We start from the raw sequence: 24,894 nt of genomic DNA, 5'->3' as shown, positions 1-24,894 counted from the left end.
CAACGGGAACTCCCCATGTAGATATTTTAAATGAGAACACAGAAAAATGTTAATTCATTTCAAGGATCATACATGTTATATGATTCCATTTATGAGAAATATTTGAAACCAGCAAAACCACAGCTGCAGAAACAGTAGCTAACAGGCTAAGGAGGGAAGGTGGGAATGGGAAATACAACTGCAAAGGCCAACGGTCTCCTCCTGCAGTGACAAAAACGCTCTGAGGTTGACAGTGGGGATGGCTACACAATGCTGTGAATACACTAAAAAGCACTGAAGTGCACTTTAAACGGGTAAATGGATGGTATATAAATCATACCTCAAAGAAGCTGTTTAAAAAGGAACATATGAATGCATAAGTATGAAGTACACAGGGCTTAAATTCTAAGAGTATTTTTTCTCTTGGCTACACCTGTGGGGCATGTGGAAGTTCCCAGGCCAGAGAGCGAACCGAAGCCACTGCAGTGACAAGGACGGATCCTTAACCCGCTGCCCCACAGGGACCTTCTCTAAGAGGATTTTACTGTAAGCAACAAAAATGAAGAATAATAAATAGTGAAAGCTTCTGAGATTGAAAATAAAAACATAAAAATGTATTTTCTATAAAAATATGCTGCTTTTGTGAGAAAAAAATGAACAGTGGAAGTAGGGGCTAATGGTTGCTATTTCAAAGAAAAATTCAAGAATCATTTCCACTTCAAATGTATCAATATTTTAATTTTACAGCTCAAGAAGTAACATAACCTTTGAGTGAGAAATGTCACTATTAAAACAGTGCTTAGTATTTCTTACTTGTTGGTATTCTATCTAAGGAGATGGTCTACAGTTTCACACGTTCAAAAGGCACTAATTCCTGTGTTAATATGTCCTTCCATTTAGAAATCTTCAAATTAGATGCAGAAAGATTAGCCTGACAAGATGTAAGAACTACATACACATTTTAAGACACAGCATTAAGACACTCTAAAATACAACGCTACTGTTTATTATCAAAGAATAATTTTTCCCAGTAACACAATCATTCTTTGGCATGCAGTAGCAGTAAAAGGTGTCAAGTTTATTAACAGTAAAGAGTATCTGTTACATGGTAACTAAAGTAAAATGAAACCAAAATAAGGGCTTAAACTCTAAAGTACTTCAGGCTGTTATTCTAATAAAACAAATAAAATAGAATCTAATGTTTGCCCTTAACTAAATAGTGGTTTCCATCTTGCATGATTCTACAGAAAATAACTATTTCACCTCTAAGAATATCTTAGTTTTATTTATTTATTTATTGCCTTTTCTAGGGCCCCACCCATGGCATAGGGGTCTAATTGGAGCTGGAGCTGTAGCCAGCCTACGCCAGAGCCACATCTGCGACCTACACCACAGCTCACGGCAACGCCAGATCCTCAACCCACTGAGCAAGGCCCAGGGATCGAACCCACAATGTCATGGTTCCTAGTTGGATTCGTTAACCACTGCGCCACGATGGGACCTCCCGAATACTTTGGTTGTAAATTCACTCTTGAGAAAGCTGACTCTAGTTGAACTCCAGCTAAGTCAGGCACCAAGGTACACAGTTTCTAACTCAGCCTCTCATCAAGTGCATGCCTGAGACTCTCACCAAGGAAAGAACTGCAGTTAATGATACAGGAATCCAGAAGGCTGATGAACCTGCATTTTTACATCAAATACCAGTATGTGAGCACAACCATCACAGGAAGTGCGACCTCAGTCAGGGCAGAGCATCGCCGAGCTTCTCACTGGGTTAGGTGCCCACAAGTACTCACACTTTGCCACACCAACCTCTTCAGTGGTGTCCTTGATTATCGGCAAAAGCAATTCCACAGAACGAGCTGCCACCTCGGCTTCCTCAAACGTTGCTTCCAGGGCAGGCTTCTCATTCAGGAGGTCCTGCTTTAGACTAATGAGATATGCACCATTACAGGGTAAGTTAAAGCCATGGCATCAACTAGTTCTGCGTCTCGTGCGAACAGAGCACAGCCTGACCGACTGACTATCCCCGTCCTATGCGCTGCTCTGCACAACGCGACAGCCCATTGTCGCTGACGATGAAGGATTTTTTTCCTTTGCTTCCATAGTCGATCTATAGGGCCAGACAGCTGTCAACACGTGAAGACACGTAAAACACGGCGAGGCCCTACCGCCACCGCGCTGGTGTCTGGTAATCACTCAACCTCCTGTCTCCAGGTGGTCAAACCATTTTCGTGAATGTGTTTGTGTCTTTTCTCTTCCCTTCCTTCTTCCTCACTCCAAACCCAAAAGATGTGTCCTCCAAGACCTTCCTCCAAAACCCTTTCCTGGAACTCACTGTTCTGCACAAAAAAATTCCTCCCGAAGAATGTGTAAGCTAAACAAATGGAACTCAGAAAACTGAACCTCTCCAGAGACCTAAAAATCCTCCACATTTGGCTTTATAATACATCAGCATTCAAAACAAAACTCAGAGCACTTGCTTTCTGGCTTATGTTTTGCCTGCAGGCACTGTTGTGCGCCACTGAGGGACGCCCTGGGGCACAGGGCGCCTCCACGCTTACACCCTGAAATCAGGATGCTTCCCACCCCCCTTGTCAGCCTGGAAGCTGTCTTTCCAGCACAGCCCCAAACTTACAGAATGCGGGCACTGTCCTGAAGAGTACCCCAGAGATGGGGTGCAGCGCTGTCTTAACCCCCAGTGACAGAGGGGCGCAGGGAGGGGTTGAAGGAGCTGGGGAAGAAAGAACGTTTACCAACATTCTAGAAGCAAGACTCCAGCGCAGGCCTGCTGTATACTGTGTGCAGGAGCCCATCACCAACACGTTTCACTCCTGCTATAGACGTCCCTGAGAAACACCACATCACCTGCTCTCTTAACAGCAAGGACGACTCCAAGTTAAAAAGTGACTCAGAAGAGTAGCACTTGGAGTCTAAAGAACTTTTGCGAATACCTTCACTAATCTATTTCATTGACACTTTATTCTTCTGTAAGCACAAAGTTATGTAAACTAAAAATCTATGTATGATTAAGTCCGAAGGCGCTTTTTCAATATTTATAAATAAAATTTCAAGCCATGAGAAAGCACTGTGTCTTTAATTGACGTCTTTTTTCTACTATGGGACATGATATGATAGCTCAGCAACAATTAATGGGATCTTAGAGGTCATGTCAACAAGCAGATTGTATTCTTAAGCACCACTGGCTTAAAATGATGGGCCAAGGAAGATACTGTCTACAAAAGACAATTCTCATAATTAAAACCATGGACACAAGAAGTCAAGAATGATTACATACGACCAAACATCATCTTCATTTAAACAAGCTAACCTGGAAGCTGAACTAGGCCACGCCCAGAGCAACCGCAACGGTATTTTACTGTCATCTGGGGAAGCGATGAATCATACAAATAACCAGTGTCTTCACCACTGTCAAGAAGCAAACTGCGGCAGGCATTTGCTAAAAAGCAGCATATGCCAAACGACGGTGAATTAGGACGCGCTGACTGTATTTCCGATACTCCACGGTGCGTGTAGCTTCATCTACCTCAGTTATAGAGCTATGTACTTTACGAATTCTTCCTAGGGAGCTTTTAATTCTTAATTGCTATCATTAAAATTCCAAAATAATTGGCCAAATTCTGCTAAATGGGTACATTTGTAATCAGATTAAATAAATATGAATTAATAGGCTAGAAGGAGGTATTCTCGCAAGAATGCTGTGTTTGATTCAATAATTTACCATGTGGACAAAACATGAAACGCTGAAATCAAAAAATTAAGATATTCCCTGCTATTGCCGAAAATACCAGCAGAGATGATTTTCCCTGGCACGCTGTGGTAAATGCTCTTTCTCTGGTCCTCTTTCAAAAGCGGCAAGGAGTTCTTCTGAAGGCCTTCCATCAACTGCAGGCTTCTCCATGAATCCAGCAAATGGACTTATCGGCGGCTTCTACAACCTCTCCGCATAAGCTGAAAGCTAGGAAATATTTCAGGTATTAAAATCATTTCAGTAGTTTCTCTTTTTTCTATTACTATGCTATAAGATAAAAATCCTAAATATGTGTAAAAGTACTATTTCACAGACAAAACTGAAATTATAAACTGCACTCATGATATTAATTCAAAATAGTATCAAAACTGCATAGCACAACCATTCCATGACTGACAGTTTCCTTACACTTTCCAAAAGGCTGCTATGTCTTTCTTTCTTCTTTCTGTCTGTCTGTCTGTCTGTCTGTCTTTTTAGGGCCGCACCTGCGGCACATGGAGGTTCCCAGGCTAGGGGTCTAATTGGAGCTACAGCCGCTGGCCTACGCCACAGCCACAGCAACACCAGATCTGAGCCACGTCTGCGACCTACATCACGGTTTAGCAAAATCATCAAGGCTATATTTTAACAACTCTAACATGTGACAACGTGTCTCCCTTTCTGTTTATATAAAAGCAAATGCTGTATGTAAGGTTTCCTGCATTTTTTCAGGTACTTTACCTCTCTGTAATTTATATTTATATATATATCATAAAACGCACGTTCAAGATTTTTCAATACTTTAAGTAGATGTGCAATTATGGGCTGAAAATGTTTCACAATATTAGCTATTCAGAAACCTTTAAAAATGTCTATAAAAATGCATCTATTTTTGTCTATTCCGGAAAGATGGATATTTAGAATACAGGCCAATGAAAAGCATACTCATATTTTTTATATACCAGCAACTCATGTGAAACTAGAACTGCTGAATAAGATACAGAGAGTCTAAGACAATCTCCTTGAATGTTGCATGCATGCAACATCTGTTATTAGGGCATAACGAATTTTGAGCTCTCTGTAGCCCAGAAGAATTGAAAACATATGCAGACACAAAATCACCTGAAAAACCAACCTAAAGGTGAAGAAGAATATGCTTGGATAAGTCACTGCGATCAAGAGAATTCTCATCTACTGACTGATTCGGCACCTTTCATCCATTCGTTTGGAGATCTGTTTCTCTGCACCCTGACTCCGTGGCACCTGCAAGCCTTGTAAAGCTAGGAGGAGGAGGAGACTCAAGGCTTAGCGCAGTTCATGCACATGAGGAACAGACTGCTGCTCTCTACTTGGTCACCCTTGACTCATCTTTTCAGGGATCATTAAAAGAAAAATAGGTCCTATACTGAAAATAAAAGTTGAAAATTTAGTATAAGACAATAGGGATCTTCAACTTATAGAAAACATTTTATGAGACAAGATTCAGTTTGGATCAGTATTCTTTTGTTTGTTTTGCTTCTTAGGGCCGCGCCCACAGCATAAGGAAGTTTCCAGGCTAGGGGTGGAATGGGAGCTACAGCTGCTGGCCTACACCACAGCCACAGCAACAGGGGACCTGAGCTGCATCTGCGACCTACGCCACAGCTCACGGCAACGCTGGATCCTTAACCCATGGAGAGGGGCCAGGGATTGAACCCGGCCCTCACGGTTACTAATCAGGTTTTTCCTGCTGGGCCACGATGGGAGCCCCCGATCAGTATTTTAAATGAGCTCTTGCCTGGCTTTGTGGGCTACAGGCAGCTATTTATATAAATTTTCTCTAAGTTTTATCACATTTATCATACGTATTTCTGCTTCATCACTTATAAGTTGCTGTGTCTTATCGTAAAGGTAAACAAAATTAATATATTGTAAAAATAAGGATTTTAGAATGACTTTTAACCCAACAATCTAAAATGTTATCTGTTTCACTGATTTCTCCAAACATGGATACCAGTCAGATAGATTCGTGTCCGCTGAGCCACGACAGGAACTCTGGGGACACAAAATCTGACTACTACCTGGGTTTTGAGAAATCAGTGAAACAGAGAACTGTATGTGTCTCAAATATTTCCACAGTGTCAATAATCATATTCTCACAACCTAGTAATAAATCTAGAATAAAAGTTGTCCCGAGGTTCCGAGGTACCCCACTATTTCTGAGCTGTGACAAAACTGTAACCAAAAAACTGTAACCATGTGTGTGAACAAGGCAGTAATTTTCTTGAGCATAAAAAGTCCTGCCGTTGTAAAAAAGGCGACCGTTTTGCTGAGCCACACGGATTCTTGTGCGGAAAAGCAAACGTTCCACTGAAATGGCGTTTTAACTAAAGAACAACCCCCCCTTGGCTAAGAAGGCAGCTGCAGGCCTTTCCAGCTGTGCTCATCACTATACCACCCTTCTTGTAATAATGTAACAACTGTGTGCTCTCTGTCCAAGCCAGCAGCCCTACTAATTAGGTACCTAGCATTGCTTATCAGCGCTGCTTCTGTAACCTTGCTTGCTCAGTTTCCTAGGGAGAAACACTGTCTGCCTGGGGATGGGGGAGGTCCGGGATGCTTACATGGGAAAATCAAGACCTTGTAGTGTATAGAAGTTACTGAGAACAGAGACCTGGTGCTCAGACTCTGGAGGTGACGCCTCTGAGCCCGCACCGGTGCTGAATAAACCTTGCTTTTCCGTGTCTCCGAGTGCTGTTTGTCTCCTTCCGTTGCCACGGTTTTTGCGGTTTCCGCAACACCACGCGACAATGTATTCAATTACGCAGAAGGAACTGCCCACTTACAGACTAGTATACTTTCTAGGACTTGTTGGTGCTGCAGCAAGGACACACACACTGCACACATGTGCGAAGAACAAATCCCCAAAGCACAGCCATTTGAAAGACGTTTAATGTTCAAAGAATTAAATTTCCCGCATAGAGATGACTTGACCCGGCCCTTCCCCCGAAGGCCTACGTGGAGTCTTTTGGCCACGGGATGAGGCGGCTCTGACCCAGCTACGTTCCCCGGCTCTGCTCCGTTTGGGCCGCAGCCCCGAGCCTCCGAGGGACGGGCCTCCGAGGGACGCGGTCCGGGTCCGCGGCCGGAGGCAAGGCCACTGCGCGCCCACGAGCCCGCTCAGCAGCCGGACTCCGAGTCCCCGAAGCGGCTGCGCAGAGGCGCTCGGAAGGCAGCCCTCCGCAGACCAAAGCACAGGACTCATGCGGAGTAGGTTTTGCCAAACACCCATCCTCGGAAAAGGGGTTCCCATCAGCTTCAAACAAAGGCCCGCCGCCTGTCCCGCCACATTCGCTGTGACATATTCCGCGGAGACCACCACGTGGATGCGGGGGTGCCGTGTCCCTCAGGGTCCCCAACGCGAGTCCAGAGGGCACCAGAGAAGGAACCGGCTGGCCATTTGGACTCGAGAGAGAAAACAGGTCCACGAAATCCGGAAGGCGGCAAAGAGCGAAAAGAACCAGAGGTGGGAAACGGAGGAGTAAAGTTTCCCGGACCCGGAAAAACACTTTCTGATGTAGAGGCTGACTTAGCTAAGGGATTAGCTAATGTCTGTCCAATGAATAAAGGAATCTGAATATAAAAAGGTTGCGCGTTAGGAGTTCCCGTCGTGGCGCAGTGGTTAACGAATCCGACTAGGAACCATGAGGTTGCGGGTTCGGTCCCTGCCCTTGCTCAGTGGGTTAAGGATCCGGCGTTGCCGTGAGCTGTGGTGTAGGTTGCAGACGCGGCTGGGATCCCGCGTTGCTGTGGCTCTGGTGTAGGCCGGTGGCTACAGCTCCGATTCAACCCCTAGCCTGGGAACCTCCATATGCCGCGGGAGCGGCCCAAGAAATAGCAACAACAACAACAACAAAGACAAAAGACAAAAAAAAAAAGGTTGCGCACTGGATAATAGGGGGAAAAAGTTGCCAGCAAGCATGCCTGACTTGTAAATACAGGATACCTACCTATTTGCAAGGGCCACGTCCCCCTCCTTCTCAAAAGGTTCCCTTGACCCATCCAGCCCGCCAAGAACCCTAAATATCTAATACTATTCTCAGAATCATACCGATTAGAATTGTTCCATGAATGCTCATGTTAGTTCTCCTCTACACCTGCTCCTAAATCTGTGAGGGCAAATATACCCATCACCCTCTGCGCTCAAAAATTACTTAAGGCAGTGAGAGGTATGGGTTAGGTTCTAGCAGCTAAGTTAGGGTGGCCAAATCATTTATTCTCCAAACTAGAACACGCGTGAGATGAGGCAGGCCCCACGGAGAGCCCACTGACCCAGAAGAAGACTGGACCAAAGATATACAGAATGTTGTCCTGACCGCGAATAGTCAGCATCCTTTATCAGATAAGCATCTTCCTTCCCTTCAGCACAGGAGGACACGCTGCCGTTTGTGAACAGAGCACTGCCTGATCCTATCAGCTCACTTCACAATAACCCCAACCATGCTGCTATTAACATCGAAAGCTGCAGAAGTGGAACCAAGTTTGAGAAAGGTTAAGCAGCTTTCCCAACATGACAAGGAAGGAAGAGGTGCAGCTCAGTTTGGAACCAAAAGCCCATTGGATACTAAAATATAAGAATCTACACAACCCAAAGTAACATACAAACTTGCCTTAATTTAGTCAGGTTTTAACAACACTTTCATAGATTCAGTTTATGTTAAATGAAAACTGTTTTGTACAGGGAAATGAAGGATGAATAAGACTGCACTCCTTGGAGTTCCTGTCGTGGCGCAGTGCTTAACAAATCCTACTAGGACCCATGAGGTTGCGGGTTCGATCCCTGGCCTTGCCCAGTGGGTTGAGGAACCGGTGTTGCCGTGAGCTGCGGTGTGGGTCGCAGACACAGCTCGGATCCCACGTTGCTGTGGCTCTGGCGTAGGCTGGTGGCTACAGCTCCGACTGGACCCCTGGCCTGGGCACCTCCATATGCTGCAGGAGCAGCTCAAGAAAAGGCAAAAAGACCAAAAAAAAAAAAAAAAAAGGCTGCACTCCTTGAAGGCACAGACTGCAAGTCTAAAGAGAGAGCAGACAGTGAGCAAACACTAGAATCCAGCGTGCCAGAGTTCCCCTTGTGGCTCTGTGCTGATGAACCTGACTGGTATCCATGAGGATGTGGGTTTGATCCCTGGCCTTGTTCACTGGGTTGAGGATCTGGCTTTGCTGTGGCTCGGGTGTAGGTCAGCAGCTGCAGGCCCATTAAGACCCCTAGCCTGGGAACTTACATATGCTGGTGGTGTGGCTCCAAAAAGACAAAAAATAAAATGAAATCCAGTGTGTCAATGGCTGTGAAAGCGTATGGGAGGATCTTGGGAGACTTTCCAGAGGAGACGGATCCTCAGTAGAGTGCGGCCGACAGGCCTGAGCTTGGCAAAGGGAGCAGAAGAAGGCCCTCCAGGCAGAGGGCAGAGTACAGCAAGAGCAGGGTGTCCTGACAGAACATTTCAAAGGCATGGGGCAGAAGATGAGAATGGAAACACTGAAAGCAGCTGCTGTTTGCCGAGCTCCAGAATCTGGGCTTTTTCCTAAAGGTTAAGACATAAGGAAATTATGTAATTTTAAGCAGGGGAATGACAGGTCAGAAGGGCACCTTTAAAAGATGAATCCAGTGATACTGTGGAAAAGGGACTGGGCAGATGGAAGAGAGCAGAAGCGGTGAACCAGGTTAATAGGGTCCTGAGAAATCTAAACTTGTTCCCATGGTGACCAAAACATGAAAACCAATGAAGGGATACAGAATGAGAATGCAGGAACAGCAAGAGATCAGAACAGAAAGAAGCAATCAGATTTAACCCTTCATTTACCCATGATCATCTGAACGGACTGCTTCACACCTAAGTTCCAGAAAATGATAGCTTATCCCTTTAAGTACCAAAATTAACTTAGACCAGTTTTAAAAGGATGTATTATTTCTTCCTTCTCAGAGTTCAGGTAAACCAAACATAGTTTAACCATCCAGCAGCAGCTTATTAAACGGGGCCAGACTCATCAGTTCTCAGGCCTTATGAGCCACCTGACATGCTTGGCCTCAAACCTTTAAGCCAAGGCCATGGTGAAGTGTGGGCAGAATGAAGTAGATACACTCACAGGTGGGGTATTTTAGTTTGCTTAATTTCGGGCCCCTCTCTGTCACTCTGTTGTGGCTGCTTTACCACCAGGCCTTCTCTTTAATTTTTTTCATCTTAAAAAAAAAAAAAATTACCCTGAGTCGACCATCATTCCTGCAACGACTTGCAGGTTTGAATTGTGTGCATAGAGCCAACTCTCATCTTCAAAACAATTCTTCCAAATCCACTCTTTCCAGAATTATTACAAATCTTCAATGTAGTCAAAACTGGACTGAGTTCTACTAAACCGGAGCCCAAGGGAACAGTCACTGACTCCTAACAGAACTGTGCCCAAGGGGTGGATGCTGTGCCAGCTCCGTGGGTCTCATTCACCTGTACAGACGCAGCACGGGCATTAGCAGAATGTAAACAAAGCCGTTTTCTCATACCTTCAGATGTTTGAGATGCAAAAACTATGCTGTTAATACACAACAATTGTGAAGTTAGAAGAGAAGCAAAAAAATGGGTATCTGCCTGTTAAGAACCATGACAAACGTGACCGTTTGCCAATCTTACTGCAGGCAGAAGGTAGCAAACTCATGTTAAAAGCAGTCTTTCTGCAGCCTCTTCCTTTAACCATAACTAACCAAGTGGTGCTTAAAACTATTCCGAGAGCCTCGTTCGTTCACAAACACCTGGGACCTTGCTGGGTGTGAGGTGAAAGGCACACAGTGTGTGCACGCACTTTATCCCAGGACCAGCCGGTCCGGCTGCGGTTTCCCCCTGCTGACCACCCACTCGGAGCCGACACTGCTTCCCGTAAGCCCGTGCATTACACCCACTCGAAAGCGGCTGCTTCGGTCCCCGTCTGCAGGTAAGGAAACCGGGGCCAGGGCGCAGCCACACACTTTGGGAGGTTTTCGATGGAACCCGGAGAAGGAGGGGTTTCCTGAGCCCCCTTGACTGCAGGGCCCCGGAGTCCAGCGGGGCACGGAGTACATGTGATGCGGCGGCCCCTCAGAAGCCAGCGCAACCCCTGCGAGCACCGTCGGAGAGAAACGCCGCCGAGCCCCGCCCGCTCCCGCTCCGACGCGCCCAGCTGCGCCGAGCCTGCCCCGCGGACCCCGCCGTCCCCGCCGCTTGTCCCCAGCGCAGGCCGTCGCGGAGGGCGCGAACTACCAGCAGAAACGGCCGCCACTCCGGGGGGCGCGAGGGCCCCGCCCCTGGACCCCGGTAGCCCAGGGTCACGACCCCGCGCCCGGCGGCCCTCCCACAGCGCGCCGACGCCCCCGCCGCTGCGTCAGCACGTACGGTGACGTCACCCGCCGTCGCCCCGCAGCGAACCGGCCCGCGGCGACCGCGAGGCCTGCGCTCCGCGGACGTTAGTGCCAGTCCCCGCGGGCGTACCTGTGCGTTCCGGGTGCGGGCCGCGGCGCCATGGACGAGGCAGGGCTCGAGGCCGGAGAAGGCGGCTTCCTACACCCGCCGGTAGCGGGAGAAGGGCCGGCGAGGCGCCAGCGAGACCAGGACGGACTTAGTAACCAGCCAGCGGCTTCTCTGGCAACGGCCGCCCCGCCCCTGCCGCCGCTCGCAGCTGGCGCAGCCTATTGGCCGAGTTCGGGACAGCGAGGGCGGCGTGTACTGTGATTGGCCGGGGAGGGGGCGGGGCCCGGGCGGGCCAGGCGTTCTCTCTTTGTGGCTGCTGGAGCTAAACCTTTTCCACTCCCTTCCAACCTTCTGTTTCACGGGAAGGGCTGCACCTGTGCGTGGTTAGCAAAACTCTTAACAGAGCTCAGCAGGAAAGCGAAATAAAGCCGATGGGGTCCGAATTTTTTGACACTTGGCCTGGAACTGCCCTGCTCTTGCATTTTAAAGGGAGAGATTTGTAAAAGCCAAGGCAGCCACAGCTGGAAGGAAGCTCTTCTGAATGATTGGTGCCACTCTCTATATGCGGTCCTTCCCTAGGCCTCTGATTTCTCCTGTTAAATGAAGGGGCCAGGCTGTGCTCTCTAAGCCACCTTTCCCATCTCAGATTGTATCTGTGCCACAGCCAGCTGATACGGTTTATAAAGTGAACATAACTAGATTCTATTTGGAAAAGTTTTAAAAGAATTTATACCATGCCTCAACCTAAAGTCAGAAATTAAAATTACATCACGTTAGGTTCACAAATAGAGCAACTATCAACCGAGCAGTTGCACCACAGCGTACCTCTTCCTAGTTTCACTAAAGAGTATTTTACATTGAGGATCCAGCAGAGCTCTGCCCTTCCCAGCGCTGTGATCATCCAGCAAAAAGCTCACAACACGTATAACTTCCACACATGCAAATGCTTTTTTGTTGTTGTTTGTTTGTTTTGTTTTGTTTTTGCTTCTTTAGGGCCGTTCCTGTGGCATATGGAGGTTCCCAGACTAAGGATCCAATCGGAGCTGCAGCTGCTGGTCTACACCACAGCTCACAGCAATCCCGGATCCCTAACCCACTGAGCGAGGTCAGGGATCAAACCTGCATCCTATGGATACTAGTCGGATTCGTTTCGCTGCAGCACAACAGAAACTCCCACACATGCAAATGTTAAAAAGCACTGGGGCTGTGGATCTAGCATCTACTCTCTTCACTGATGAATCTTGACCTTTGGCAAGTCAGCTATTTTCACTAGGCTCGTCTTCTCCTCCAAAACACACACACACACACACACACACACACACACACACACAAAGGAGGAGGATAAGGACAGAGTTGGGGCAAGGAACATAATTCTGAGGTCCTTTCCAGCACTACACTAGGATTCTAGTTAACCTTGCTAACTTGTCATAATTAGAAAAATAATTGTATGCAGAACTAGGTTCTTGTTATTGAATAGTGTTGATTTTAGAAGTTACTACCTTTGGAGTTCCCATCATGGCTCAGCAGAAAGGAATCTGACTAGTATCCATGAGGACACGGGTTCAATCCCTGGCCTCGCTCAGTGGGTTAAGGATCCGGTGTTGCTGTGAGCTATGGTGTAGGCCACAGATGTGGCTCAGATCCCAAGTTGCTGTGGCTGTGGTGTAGGCCAGCAGCTGCAGGTCCAACTCAGCCCCTAGCTTGGGAACCTCCATATGCCATGAGCGTAGCCCTAAAAAGACAAAAAAAAAAAGTTACCACCTTTATAAGATGTTCAAGAGGAAACATTCACAAAACCTCAAAATGGTTATATAAGATTCTGAAATTGACTATTTTAACTGTGTTGTCCAGGTAAAGTAAAAATAGCATCACTCATCCTCTAAATCTAATAGAGTCCTGAAAGCTGGTTGGATAGTGAACTTTTTTGGCCAGAAAGATTCCTTATTCCATTTTTACATTAATGGGAAAAAAAATATTCATTCCATCCCACCCCCAAACTCCAATTTCCCCAAATATCATTAAACACTTGACCACCTATGAAACAACCCACCAAGAATTTCTGTATAATTTAAAGCAGAGGCCTGCACACTTTTTCTGTAAAGGACCACAGAGTAAATATTTTCGATTTTGTGAGTTACACAGGCTCTGTCATACTTCACTCTGCCACTGTTTCCTAAAAGATGGCATAAGGATACATAAACGCATGCCTTGGCTGTGTTCCAGTAAAACCTTATTCACAAAAATAAGTACCAGGATGGATGGATCTGGCCCACGGAACATAGTGTGCAAACTTCCAATATAAAGCATTTAAAACATCAGATGCCTAATGAACATTAAATGCATTAGTGGGACATCTGTGTGCAGGCTGCGACAATGCAGTATTGGGTGAAAATTGTGTTTTTCTTCTTTGTGGCAACAAATGTATACTCTAATGTAAAAAATAACAGTGAAATAATAGGTTAATAAAAATGAATAGCAATACTTAGCAAAATTAAAGAAAAAATAGTTCAGTGCGGGAGTTCCCACTGTGGCTCAGCAGTGATGAACCTGACTGGTGTCTATGGGAATGTGGTTCGATCCCTGGCCTCACTCAGTGGGTTAAGGATGCGGTGTTGCCGTGAGCTGTGGTGTGGGTCACAGACATGGCTCAGATTCCATGTTGCTGTAGCCGTGGCAGAGCCACGTCTGATTCAGCCCCTAGCCTGCGAACTTTCATATGCCATATGCCCTGGATGCAGCCCTAAAAAGATAAACACACACACACACACACAAACATTCAATGGTGTAATAAACTGTTTCTGAAGATGGCCTCCAAAGAATTCTTCTCCTCCCTGCACACACATCACAAATGGAGTCTATTTCATCTTGAACTTGAGCAGTAGAATGTAGTAAAAGTGGTCTTAGGCCAGTTCTAGACCTTGGCCTTGAGAGAACTAGCAGGTTCTGCTTCCATCTCTTGGAAAACCAGGTACTGTAGAGAAAACCCAGTTTCCCAGATGAGAGGGGAACCCATCCAGGTCCCAGCAGTTTGAATCCCTCACCTGAGGTGCTAGACCTGTGAGCCAGTTGACTTTCAAGGTACAGCCTTGTTCCCTGGGGAATGCAGCTGTATTGATGACCCTGCTGATACACTGATCCAAGGGGATGCAAAAGGTGAAATAACTTTCATTCTGAGGGAATAACCGAGTATATCCCAGACCACTGGACTCAAGAAATTTCAATGTGGTAGCAGAACCTTGAACTGCCATAGAGTTTATCCCCCACCCTGAACTGCATGTGTTCTGTGAATTATTTTTTTGTTTGTTTGTTTTCTTTTGCTGTGTTATCTTAGTGGTTTGAAACAACAACTGTATTATTTGTTCAGAACTACTTTCAGAAGTTGAGGCAGGGTCCAGTTAGATGGTTTCCTTCCTCCACGTGGCAATAGCTGGAGTCTCCCATTAAGTTGCAACCAGATTGCTGCTGAGGCTGGAATATCCAAGATGACTTTGTGTGGCCGGCGACTTGGTGGGTGCACTCAGGAGACCAGGACCTCTTCCACTCTGTCTCTGTGGCTCTCCATGGGACCAGGCTGAGCTTTTCTTGATGGTAGCTGCATTCCAAGAGCAAGTGTCCTGAGGAACAAAGACAGAAGCTGCAGACCTGTGGCCACAGAATCACTTGTGCTGCATTCTCTTGTATAAGAAGCTCAGCTCGAACCTGAGGGAAAGAGTAAAGCATCCACCTCTGACTGGGACAGTGTCAAGGTCCACAGCATCTATGGGAAGGCAGTTTACTACACGAGGCATCTCTGGTGTTGCTGTTCCTGACCCCCAGGTCCTATCAGCACAATATCATAAATGAAGTGACAAAAGTGATGTCCCATCAGGTGATGAAATCATCCTGGTTCCTGCACACTGAGTTGTGACAGGGAGCTAAAGAATTAATAGAGCCTTACATTTCATAAAGCAATGCATTCTCCCGCAGTCCCTCTTTCCCAAATAAAAGTGAATAACTTTGGTCGTTCCATGTATAATGCATCTGTTGGCATGATATCCACACTAAGTGCGAGGAGTTGTGCTCCTTCGCCTGTGTCAGTATTTTAGATGACTCGTCTTTACACAGGCCATGCAGCGGGTTAAACAGGAGCGTGGTGAAAATCATCACCCTGCATTTTTCGAGTCTTCGATTGGTGGCACGAATCACTAGAATTTGCCCAGGAATAAGACGCTGCTCTTGGTTTACTCTTTCCATAGACAAAGTAGTTCCAGAGGCTGCCAACTGCCCTTCCCATTTTATTAGCCAGGAGTTAAGAAGCCAATGACAAGAGGTTGTAAATCTCCATTAAGGTGATAAAGTCCAGGTTTCTCTTCCTCGGATCTATCAATTTTTCATTCTACAGATCAAGCAGGATCCCGGCGGGCTGTGCTTCCATTTCGCTGTAGGGACACCAGGATCAATTGTCCACTGCTAAAGCTCCCTCTTAGTCAAATGACTGCAGGTACTGCTCTGGCCCTGCTGCCTATTCTATTCAAACAATCAATAACCTAAACATATCCCAACATCACAGTCTCTTGATTACTGCAGCATTGTGTAAGTCTTAAAATTAGACGAAGTCCTCTTTAGTAAGAGTGATTGTCCACAGGTCAAGTCAAACAAGAATTGAGCAAAGTCCCAGGGAACAGACAGGCATGACTCTTATTATGAGTGTTAGTGGGTGTCTCAGTCAGCTTGGGCTGCTGAAACAAACATACCACAGACTGGGTGGCTTAAACAACAGAAAGCTATTACTCCCAGTGCTGGAGCCTGGGAAGTTCAAGATCGAGATGCCAGCTGATTCAATTCCTAGTCTGAGTTTTCCTCCTGGTTTGCAGATGGCTGCCTTTTTGCTGTGTGCTCACACAGGATGGCGGAAAAGAGGAAGAGAGCTTTCTCCTGTCTCTTTTTATCAGGACACGAAGCCCATAATGAGAGGTCCACTCTCATGACCATCAGGTAACTACACCTCCCAAAGGTTCTGTCTCCAAATACCATCACACTGAGGATCGGGGTTTTCAAACATGAACTTGGGGAGAACACAGAACATTTAGCCTATAGTGGTGGGCAAGGAGCTACCAGTTGTTGAAAAAGAGGTCACTGCTTTTCAGAAAGGCAACTGCCCCAGGTGTGTACTAACTAACTAAACTATTGGTGGCCAGGCTGGGAATAAGCCTGGGTGAGGCTGAAATGGGTTGTCACATAGCATAACATGTTGGTAACATTGTGTAACATATTGGTAACGTAATGGTTAGCAGCAAGGGCTTTGGAACCAGGCCAATCTGTTTCCATGTTTTCTAGTTACAAGTCTTGGGCAAGTTAGTTTACTTCTCTATTTTTCCCTTGAAAAATTAAAGAGTACATCTACCTATCTGACAGAATTGTTGTGATGACGGGGTCATGCATGTAGAACATATAGCCCTTTCTCTGATAAATCTGAAGTATCCTCTAAATGGTGGGTATTAGCAAACAATGGTTGTTTTAAGGTGCAAAGCACATGATATACAATTAGAATGATTGTCTTTCTCTTTTTTAAAAGAATGGATTTTTAGAGCAGTTTTAGGTTCACAGCAAAACGAAGAGGAAGGCACAGACTATAAACTTGCTGCTGCGCACATGCATAAACTCCATCATCAACATGTCCCACCAGATGCAACATTCGTTGCAACAAATGCACCTATATTAACACATCATTGTCCTGGTGGTGTGCGTTCCACCGGAATGCCGCAAATGCATAGTGACGTGCAGGCGCCATTCTACTGCCGTAGAGTTTTCACTGCCCTGAAAATCCCCTGTGCTCTGCCTGTTCGTCTCCCTCCTTCCAAGGCCTTAACCACCATTGGTCTTTTCACTGCCTCAGAGTTTTGCTCTTTCATATATTTGGACTCATATAGTGTGTGGCCTTTTCAGATTGGTTTCTTTCGCTGAGTAATATGCATTTAAGTTTCCGCCATGATTTTTCAGGGCTTGACAGCTCATTTCTTTTTAGAGTTGAATATTTTCCTATGTCTGGATGTGCCATAGATTATTTATCCATTTGCTTACTGAAGAACATCTCAATTGCTTCCAAGTTTTGGCAGGTATGAATAAAACTGCTATACACACCCAGGTACAGGTTTTATGTGGACGTAAATTTTCAACTCCTTTGAGTAAATGCCAAGGAGTGACATTGCTGGATCTGATTATCTCTTTTCCACAGAAGTTGGCGTCTTCAGACATGAACTTAAAAGAAAAAAAGGTAATAGCATGTGTGAATGCACTTTTCCCTCTAAACTAGGAATGATCTTGGTAATTACCACAACCTGCAAAAATCCAGTTAAGTGAACACTGTCGCATTTAGCCTAAGTATTAACATACACTAAAGAAAAGCAATTCATATATGGGACAAATAGTATATTATATTCCATAGCCAATTTTTATGTATTTATTCGTCTTTTTGCCATTTCTTGGGCCACTCCCACGGCATATAGAGGTTCCCGGGCTAGGGGTCGAATCGGAGCTGTAGCCACCGGCCTACACCAGAGCCACAGCAACGCAGGATCCGAGCCGCGGCTTTGACCTACACCACAGCTCACGGCAACGCCAGATCCTTCACCCACTGAGCAAGGGCAGGGATAGAACCCGCAACCTCATGATTCCTAGTCGGATTCGTTAACCACTGCGCCATGACGGGAACTCCAATGCTATTTTCTGTATCAGTTGCGAGAGCTTTGGCAGGAAGACCAGGTTCCCTCCCCAAGGACGGCTTAGAGAAGCTGCGTGTTGCTCCCCTTACTCGGTAAGAGAGACGCTGCCCTAGGGCTCGGCTGACAGGGGTCTGAGCAGCGCAGCCCTGCCTACCTTTCTGCTCCGCTACCCTTCACTCTTCAGCTGCCCTCCTCGCCCTCCATCCGACGGCCAGAGGCCCCCTCAGCCTCTGGCACCCTGACAGGAAAGAACTGCGGGCTTTTCCTCGACCCTTCTCTTTCTTCAGGAAGGAAAATCTTTGCTGTGAATGATCCCAACACCACCACCTCCTTCTCCTTCATGCCCCTCCTGCTAGGGGGCTAATCTACTCCTCAGATGATTAGCTGGGGACAGCTTACATGGTGCCCCAGCCTGATGGAGGCTGGGAAAAATAAGCAGCAGGCATTTCTGACCTCTGAAGTGGAAGACAGGCTCTGCCAGAAAGAAAGAGAAGGAGCCTAATTCTCAGGTAGGCAATTAACAGTGCCCAAGCAGGTGCCAACCGCACTGGAGGAAGCCCGTAATTCATATGGATTAGTATTTATTAAATGCTGACTCTCGACCTAGACATGGCTGTAAATACTTTATGTACTACTTAAATTCTACGGATGTAGAAACTGAGGCATGGAGATGTTTAATAACTTTCCTAAGGCCACACAGCCAGTAAAAAGCAGAACTGGAATTTCAATCCAGGCAGTCTAACTTCAAAGCCCAATCACGAAACCATCTAACCACTGCTTCTAATAATTATTGCAATGTAGGATTAAAGATGAATGCCAGTGAAAACTTATAATTAAAGACAGAAGTGGCAGAAAATTTCAACATATTCTTAGACTCTGGAATTTTAATGTTTTTGGCCTTCATATCCCCTGCTTAATAAGAAATCTACAACAAGGACTCATTGCTGTAATCTATTACAATAACTCATCCGTGTGGAGATAAAACACATGTGATATAGTGATATTTAAGATAAATTATAATACTAGAAAAATTCTTTTATTCTTGATTAGAAAAGACAAAATGCTTCTTGAAAGGTTTCTTTTCAAAGTTTTGTCAGATTCTCATCACCATTGCTTCAAAAATATTCTTAACATTTTTACAATATAAGCCTTTGCACTTAGCTAAAAGTGTATCATCTATTGCATGCTTTTTGTTCTTAAAGTTATTGTATTTTTAATCACCAGTTACAGCATTATTAAGAAGTGATTGATTTTTCCTTTTTCTCTAAAGAATTCATACTCAAAAAAACCATCCCATTACTTTTTTTTCTTAATGACTGCACCCACAGCATATGCACGTTCCTCAGCCAGGGGTTGAATCCGAGCTGCACCTGCGGCCTTTGCTGGCAGCTGTGGCAATGCCAGATTCTTTATGTCACTGCACTCAGCCAGGGATCGATCCTGCACCTGTGCAGTGACCCAAGCTGCAGCAGCAGGGTTCTTAACCCCCTGCACCACAGCAGGAATGCCTCCCTTACTTTCTAATAGAGAAAATAAATAAATAAAACAGCTATGTATTAAAAGAGGCACACTAATACTGTTTTTAAGTTGCCCCCTAGTCTTTTTGAGAACAGAGAAAGGCAGAGGAGAAATATGGAGACAGGCAGAGGAGACATGAAAAGAATTTACAAGTAACAAGGAATAAAGAAAGCAGATCTCAGTTTAAGCAGGTCTTCATTGGCATTTTCAAAAAAGCCAAAGCCCAAACTCCTGAAATAATCCCAATGGGAGGTTATTCAAAAAACTGGGATCCAGGTAGGTTGCCGGAGCTGTGGACCATGGGATGAATGCTGAGACCTTAGCTCTGCCCAGCTAGTTTCGGGGGAAAGAGCAACTCTAGGGAAGAGAAGTGACAGGTCACAAGAAAAGGAAGGTAAAAGAATTCGTATTTTGACTCTGAATTTAGAGGTGAAGTCAAGATGAGCTGGCATGTTTGAAGCTTTCCAGACAGAGCTGCCAGGGGCCTGGATCTCCGAAGAGGTTTAAACATCTGTGGTGAAGGGGGGCCTCTGACCCTCCAGCCCTGTGTGGTTCTGGGTGGTGCCGGGATTCAGGGCCGGTATGGGCTGGGGCTGAGCCAGGCAGGGATTCTGCTGTGCTGGTTAGTTGGCTGGATTTGCTCTTGAAAGTAAGAAAAAGAGAGCGAGGAAGAGCCCTCGGGATAGAAAGAGGCCGAGGCAACCTGGGCTCGGGCGTTGCTGTTGCTCCACAGCGTAGAAGATTGTCTTTTAAATGCGGATGCCCTCAGTGATGTAAAAAACTTTCTTTCCGCGACGTAATTCCTCTTCAGCTTCCCCTGTGAACGCTTCAATCAAGTCTACATTGCTTGGTTTCTTCGGAAAACACTGCATTTGAACCACGTGAAGCACAGAAGCAACACATGCGGATCTAGGAAAACGGAGTTCTAAGGAGTCAAGTGTGCAGGCAGCTGCAAAAATCTGGGGTGGGGGCTCGGTCTTCCACAAGCCCTGGAATCGACACAGACAAAGGCCAGTTAGGTGCAGGTCTCTGAGGAACAAGGGGACCCCAGATGACAGTGAGTGATGATTACATGGGTAATAATAGCTACAGCTGCTGTTTAGAGAGCACTTGCGGACCAGGCATCAAAACCCGCAGCCCATGTTCGAGGCGTGGACCTTGTCCAGCCTTTCACGTCGTTTAACTGCAGGTGGACATCTTCACGTCATTTGCTGTCACTCGTCGCTGCTGCGGTCAGCACGGTGCCAGGCACTTCTGGGCAGAGGGAAGCGGTCCTCGGTTCCTCTCCCGCGAAGCTTTACTAGCGGAAGGGCTTTTATTCCACCTTCACAGCAGAAAGGGTCCGAGGAGAGGGGACAGGACACTCCTGGAAAGCTGCAAGGCTAACGAAGCCCACCCACGGCTCCCGGGCCGGCTTCACCCTCGGCCTCCTGGCAAAGGGATGGCGCTCTGGGGGTCCCACCATGTCCCTGCCCTTCCACCGCCGGTTGCCCGGGAATCTCGGGCTTTCCTGTGAGCTGCGCGGACCTAAAACCAAGAGGCGGTCAGGTATCTCTCCAGCGAGTCGGGCTCCTGCGGGATCAGCCTGCCCGGCGGCGCCCGGCCCTGGCCCGAGCCTCCGTCGGCAGAGGGTCGGGCTTTCCTCGGGCAGCGTCCCGGCCCGGGAAGAAGTCTTCTCCCTCTTGGGCTCTGCTCCCGCGCCCTCCTGGCCTCCCCGCCTTACTTAGGGGAGGTTTCTGTTGGTTCACTTTCTACAGCGCAAGCCTCCTGCCCCCTGAGTGCTGAGCCGCCTGCGCGGCCCGTCCAGGGACCCGTCTGTGACCCAGGCCGCCCCCAGCCTCAGGCCACCCCACGCCCCTTCTCTGTCTGCGCCGCTTCTCCCCAGAGGGTCCTGTCACCTTCCCAGCACCTGGTACCAAACAGCAAAGCGCAACCTCAGTCTCCCACGGCCTCCCTCTGAGGCCGCTTTCTCAGTCTCCTAACACTGTCGCCAGCTGCCCCCACAGGGTCCGTCTGTCTGTCTGTCTCCCTTCGCTAGAACCGAGACTCCGCAGGAGAGGGACTCGGTGCGGTCACTCACTCTTACCTTCAGCATTGAGAAGAGTGGCTGGCATCTAGCAGAAACAGAGTTTTGTTTCCAATAGCTTGATGGAAGCGTAGTTGATACAACTATTTTTGAATGAATGAATGAATGAAAAAAGTGGGCAAAAATTAGCTAAGGAACAGTCCCCTGTTTGAATAAGGTACATCTTTGGGAATTGCTTGTTTGAAGCTACATGCTGGAGATCATTTAAATAATTTTATCATGGCTCACATACTGATTAGTAAGAAAACAGACTGAATTTGGGGCTTTAGTAACAGGTGATCGTGACTTTCAAGAATCTAAAACCTGCGGCCCTCGGCTCTTGGCTGGTTCTCGCTACCTCTGTCCTCTGCAGCTGTTTCTTTACACAGAATAAACAGTGCTGTCCCCAGAGAAATAAATCCCCAGGGAATGCGATGCGCTTGAGTTCTGAAGACACAGGCCTTTCGCCTGAGGTCAAAAAACACACCCGAAGTCTACAGAGACGGCCTTTTCTGGCGTAGGGGCTGAAATCTGGAAGTGAATCCAGGGTCTTCTGATGCAGAGGTTACTCCCAGGGCGGCCCAAGGACCCCAGCCTCCGCACCGCCTGAGAACTTGGGGAACACGCAGAATCTGGCCTCATCTTGACCAACAGAGCCTGCATTTAAACAGGCGATTCTTAGGACATTAAAGTTTGAAAAGCCCTGTCAACTGTAGGCGTATTCTAGAAGGATGCCGGGTCCCACTGGCTTCTGTTTACTGAGACCTTTGTCTGGGGACCCGAGCTCGGGTACCCCACCCCCCGATTTCCGAATCCGCTTGCGCTGCTCCGCGCCCTCTGCTCGCTGCAGGGCTGGAGGGTGACCCGGGGAAGAACAGGCGGAGGAGGAGGGAAACTGAGCCCCGGCTCCCCCTGCTGGTGGGGTGGGGAGCAGCAGAGGCTCCAGCCGGGAGCTGCGGGCCGTGAGGTCGGAGGCCGAGCAGGAGGAGCGCAGAGGAGACGCGGAGCGACCGCAGCCCAGGCGCTGTGCTTTTTCTAAGGTTTAGCGCGCTCTGGGTCTCTCTGGTTACTTATTTATTTGATCACCTTAAGACATTCCCCGGGAGTTCCCACTGTGGCTCGGCGGGTGAAGAACCCAACTAGTTCAATCCCTGGCCTCGCTCAGCGGGTTGAGGATCTGGCACAGCCCTGAGCTGTGGTGTAGGTCGCGGCGGGAGCTCGAATTGCGCCCCTAGCCTGGGAACCTCCATATGCCACTCGTGCAGCCCTAAAAAAGCAAAGCAAAACAAAACACAAACACATTTCCCCTCGGTTTCTGCTTTCTCCATTTCTCTTTTCTGGGAAGTAATGACATTCATAATGATAACATACATAACATGACATATGCACTATCTGGCGTGTCACAGAACAATGCTTCAATGTTACGCCTGTTCTGCAAGTGAGAAATATTCTCTGTCTTCCTCTCATTTCCTTTACTGGATTATTTTAAATAGGCTCGGTTTTCCATTCCTTTTGGCATGTTTTGGAGACGTGTCTGGGAGTCATGGGCAGCGCTGGCCCCCAGTGAGGGGGGAGGAGGCTTACCAGCCAAATCCCAGAGGAGAAGGACTGCGGGGAGAGGTGGGGACACTAGGCCTGGAGTGTGACAGCTCTGCGCTTTGCAGGTGGCTCAGCAGACACAAATGGCCTCCCACACCCTCTCTGGACCAGGCCCTTCACCCCTACCCTGAAAGGGAGCGTAGTTTTAAAGAACACGGGGTCATGGGTACGAAACAGGCAGCCTGGGTCTCGGGAAGTGGGACGTTTCACTTACATCCTTAGTCTTAACAATTTGTTTCCCTTCTACTTTGATTTATTTCATAAACGTTACAAAACTGAAGTGGCCTATCGGCGGGCCACCCAGCCGCAGGCGGAGGGTACTTTCCTCCTCTAAATGGGATGCCGATGGCTCCGAAGCAAAAGCCCAGGAGGAAATAATCGGAAACTTTGTTGGACTCCTCAGGATGTCAGATCCTCTGCAGCTGGGCCTTTTACTCGCATTGACTGTAAGTCCCCACCTGCCAGCACCCTGGGGTCAGGCCGAAGGGCAGATTCAGGCAATGAGCAAAGATGTGCTCCAGACGCTTCAGTTACGGCAACGGAATAACTCATTTCTTGAGAGCAGATGACAGCAGAGCAGCTCCCTAGAATGTACACGACATTGAGATAAGTGCCTGAACGCTGCTTTTCTCAGATGTCCTAAAGCTTCCCAGACGGCAGCAGTGACGTTTCTCTGAGGGGAAGCATGAGCTGGGTTTTTTGTTGCTGTTGACAAAGCCACACTTTATCAGAAGTGAACACTTTGCTGACTTTAAGTCATTGAGTCAGTTCTGTTTTTGCCAGTTTTAAGCCGTGTCTCCTTAGTGTCAGCCTGGTCAGTGGAGAAAGCAGGAAAAGGAGAGCTGCCTGGGGCCTGGCCTGGGCCCACCTGCTGCGAGCAGACAGGGTCCTGGGAAGCTCAGAACAGAGGCAGGAGGAAGGCATTCAGGGGTGAATCTGACCCTCAAAGGCCTGGTGACCGAGCGGGTCAGAGACGGTGAAGAACGTGGATCCAGCCAGGGGGCCAGACCTCGGGATTAGGTCCCAGAACCAAGCAGCAGAAAAGCAGAGGCAGGAAAGGATGCCACGTCTGGACCCTCGGCCCAGGGAGCAGAGCCTGGCTGTGCTTGTTCAGGTTTGCACCCAGGCAGGCTGGACAAGATTGAGTGCTTGTGGCTGCTCTTTATAAAGCGACCTGGCCTTGCTCAGCAGCCCTGCCACCCCCACATTCCAAGGGAGCCCTTGAAACTGCACCCGACGAGGAGTCACAGTGGCCCCTCTGCCCTGAGCACCACGCTGCAAGAAACCCGCCCTGGCTTTCTCAGTGTCGCTTAGACGGGCCTAATTTCTGAGCTTTTTGCTTTGCTGATGAGAAAAATGTTTTTCTTAAAAGCACAAGAGGTTGACATGAGAAAATACGCTGCCAAGGAGAGCCGAAAATGAAGTGTATCATTCTGTTCGATGAGTCACGGTTCCAGGCAGAGCCTTTGCAGTTGCCACGCCTCACCTGGGCTTCCCAGGCTGCAGACACAGGGTGACAGGGCACAAAACCCACGGTGGGGAGCCAGCCCCCGAAGACATGACAGCAATGTCGGGCCATGAGCAGCTCTGGCCGCCGGGGGGTGACCACAGCTTTCCATTCTCCATCACCCACGGGGGTGGGGGGAGCACCGATACCCAAGTACCTTCTGTCTGTGGGGAGGCAGAGGCCGTCTGCTCCTGAGCAGAAAGACACTTTCCAGAAGAGACGCGTTCAAAGCTGGGGGAGTGTCGTCATGCAGTAATCCAGGGCTCCTTTAGAATCTGGCTTTTATTACTTCTCCTGAGTCCGTT

At 47.6% G+C, this 24,894-nt stretch overlaps 1 protein-coding gene across 5 annotated transcripts in view; it reads right to left on the bottom strand.

The window, feature by feature from the left end:
- Window positions 1-24,894, bottom strand: part of ODF2L (outer dense fiber of sperm tails 2 like) — a 362,976-nt gene that overhangs the window by 25,519 nt on the left and 312,563 nt on the right. Inside the window, exons 1-3 of one of the 5 annotated variants that reach the window (XM_047785400.1) lie at window positions 11,221-11,405; window positions 3,789-3,958; window positions 1,792-1,909 (exon numbers count right to left, since the gene is read on the bottom strand). In XM_047785400.1, coding sequence (XP_047641356.1) covers window positions 1,792-1,909; window positions 3,789-3,901 — 231 coding nt within the window. In that variant the 5' untranslated portion in view covers window positions 3,902-3,958; window positions 11,221-11,405. Of the gene's footprint in view, window positions 1-1,791; window positions 1,910-3,721; window positions 3,959-4,865; window positions 4,989-10,655; window positions 10,850-11,220; window positions 11,406-24,894 lie in introns of those variants that run through there. The other 4 variants (XM_047785399.1, XM_047785398.1, XM_047785401.1 and 1 more) reach the window with 4 other exon arrangements.

This window comes from Phacochoerus africanus, chromosome 6, assembly GCF_016906955.1.
Source record: "Phacochoerus africanus isolate WHEZ1 chromosome 6, ROS_Pafr_v1, whole genome shotgun sequence".
Taxonomy (NCBI): Eukaryota; Metazoa; Chordata; class Mammalia; order Artiodactyla; family Suidae; genus Phacochoerus; species Phacochoerus africanus.
The sequence above is the reverse complement of the archived record's forward strand: the minus strand, read 5'-3'. Positions and strand labels throughout refer to the sequence as shown.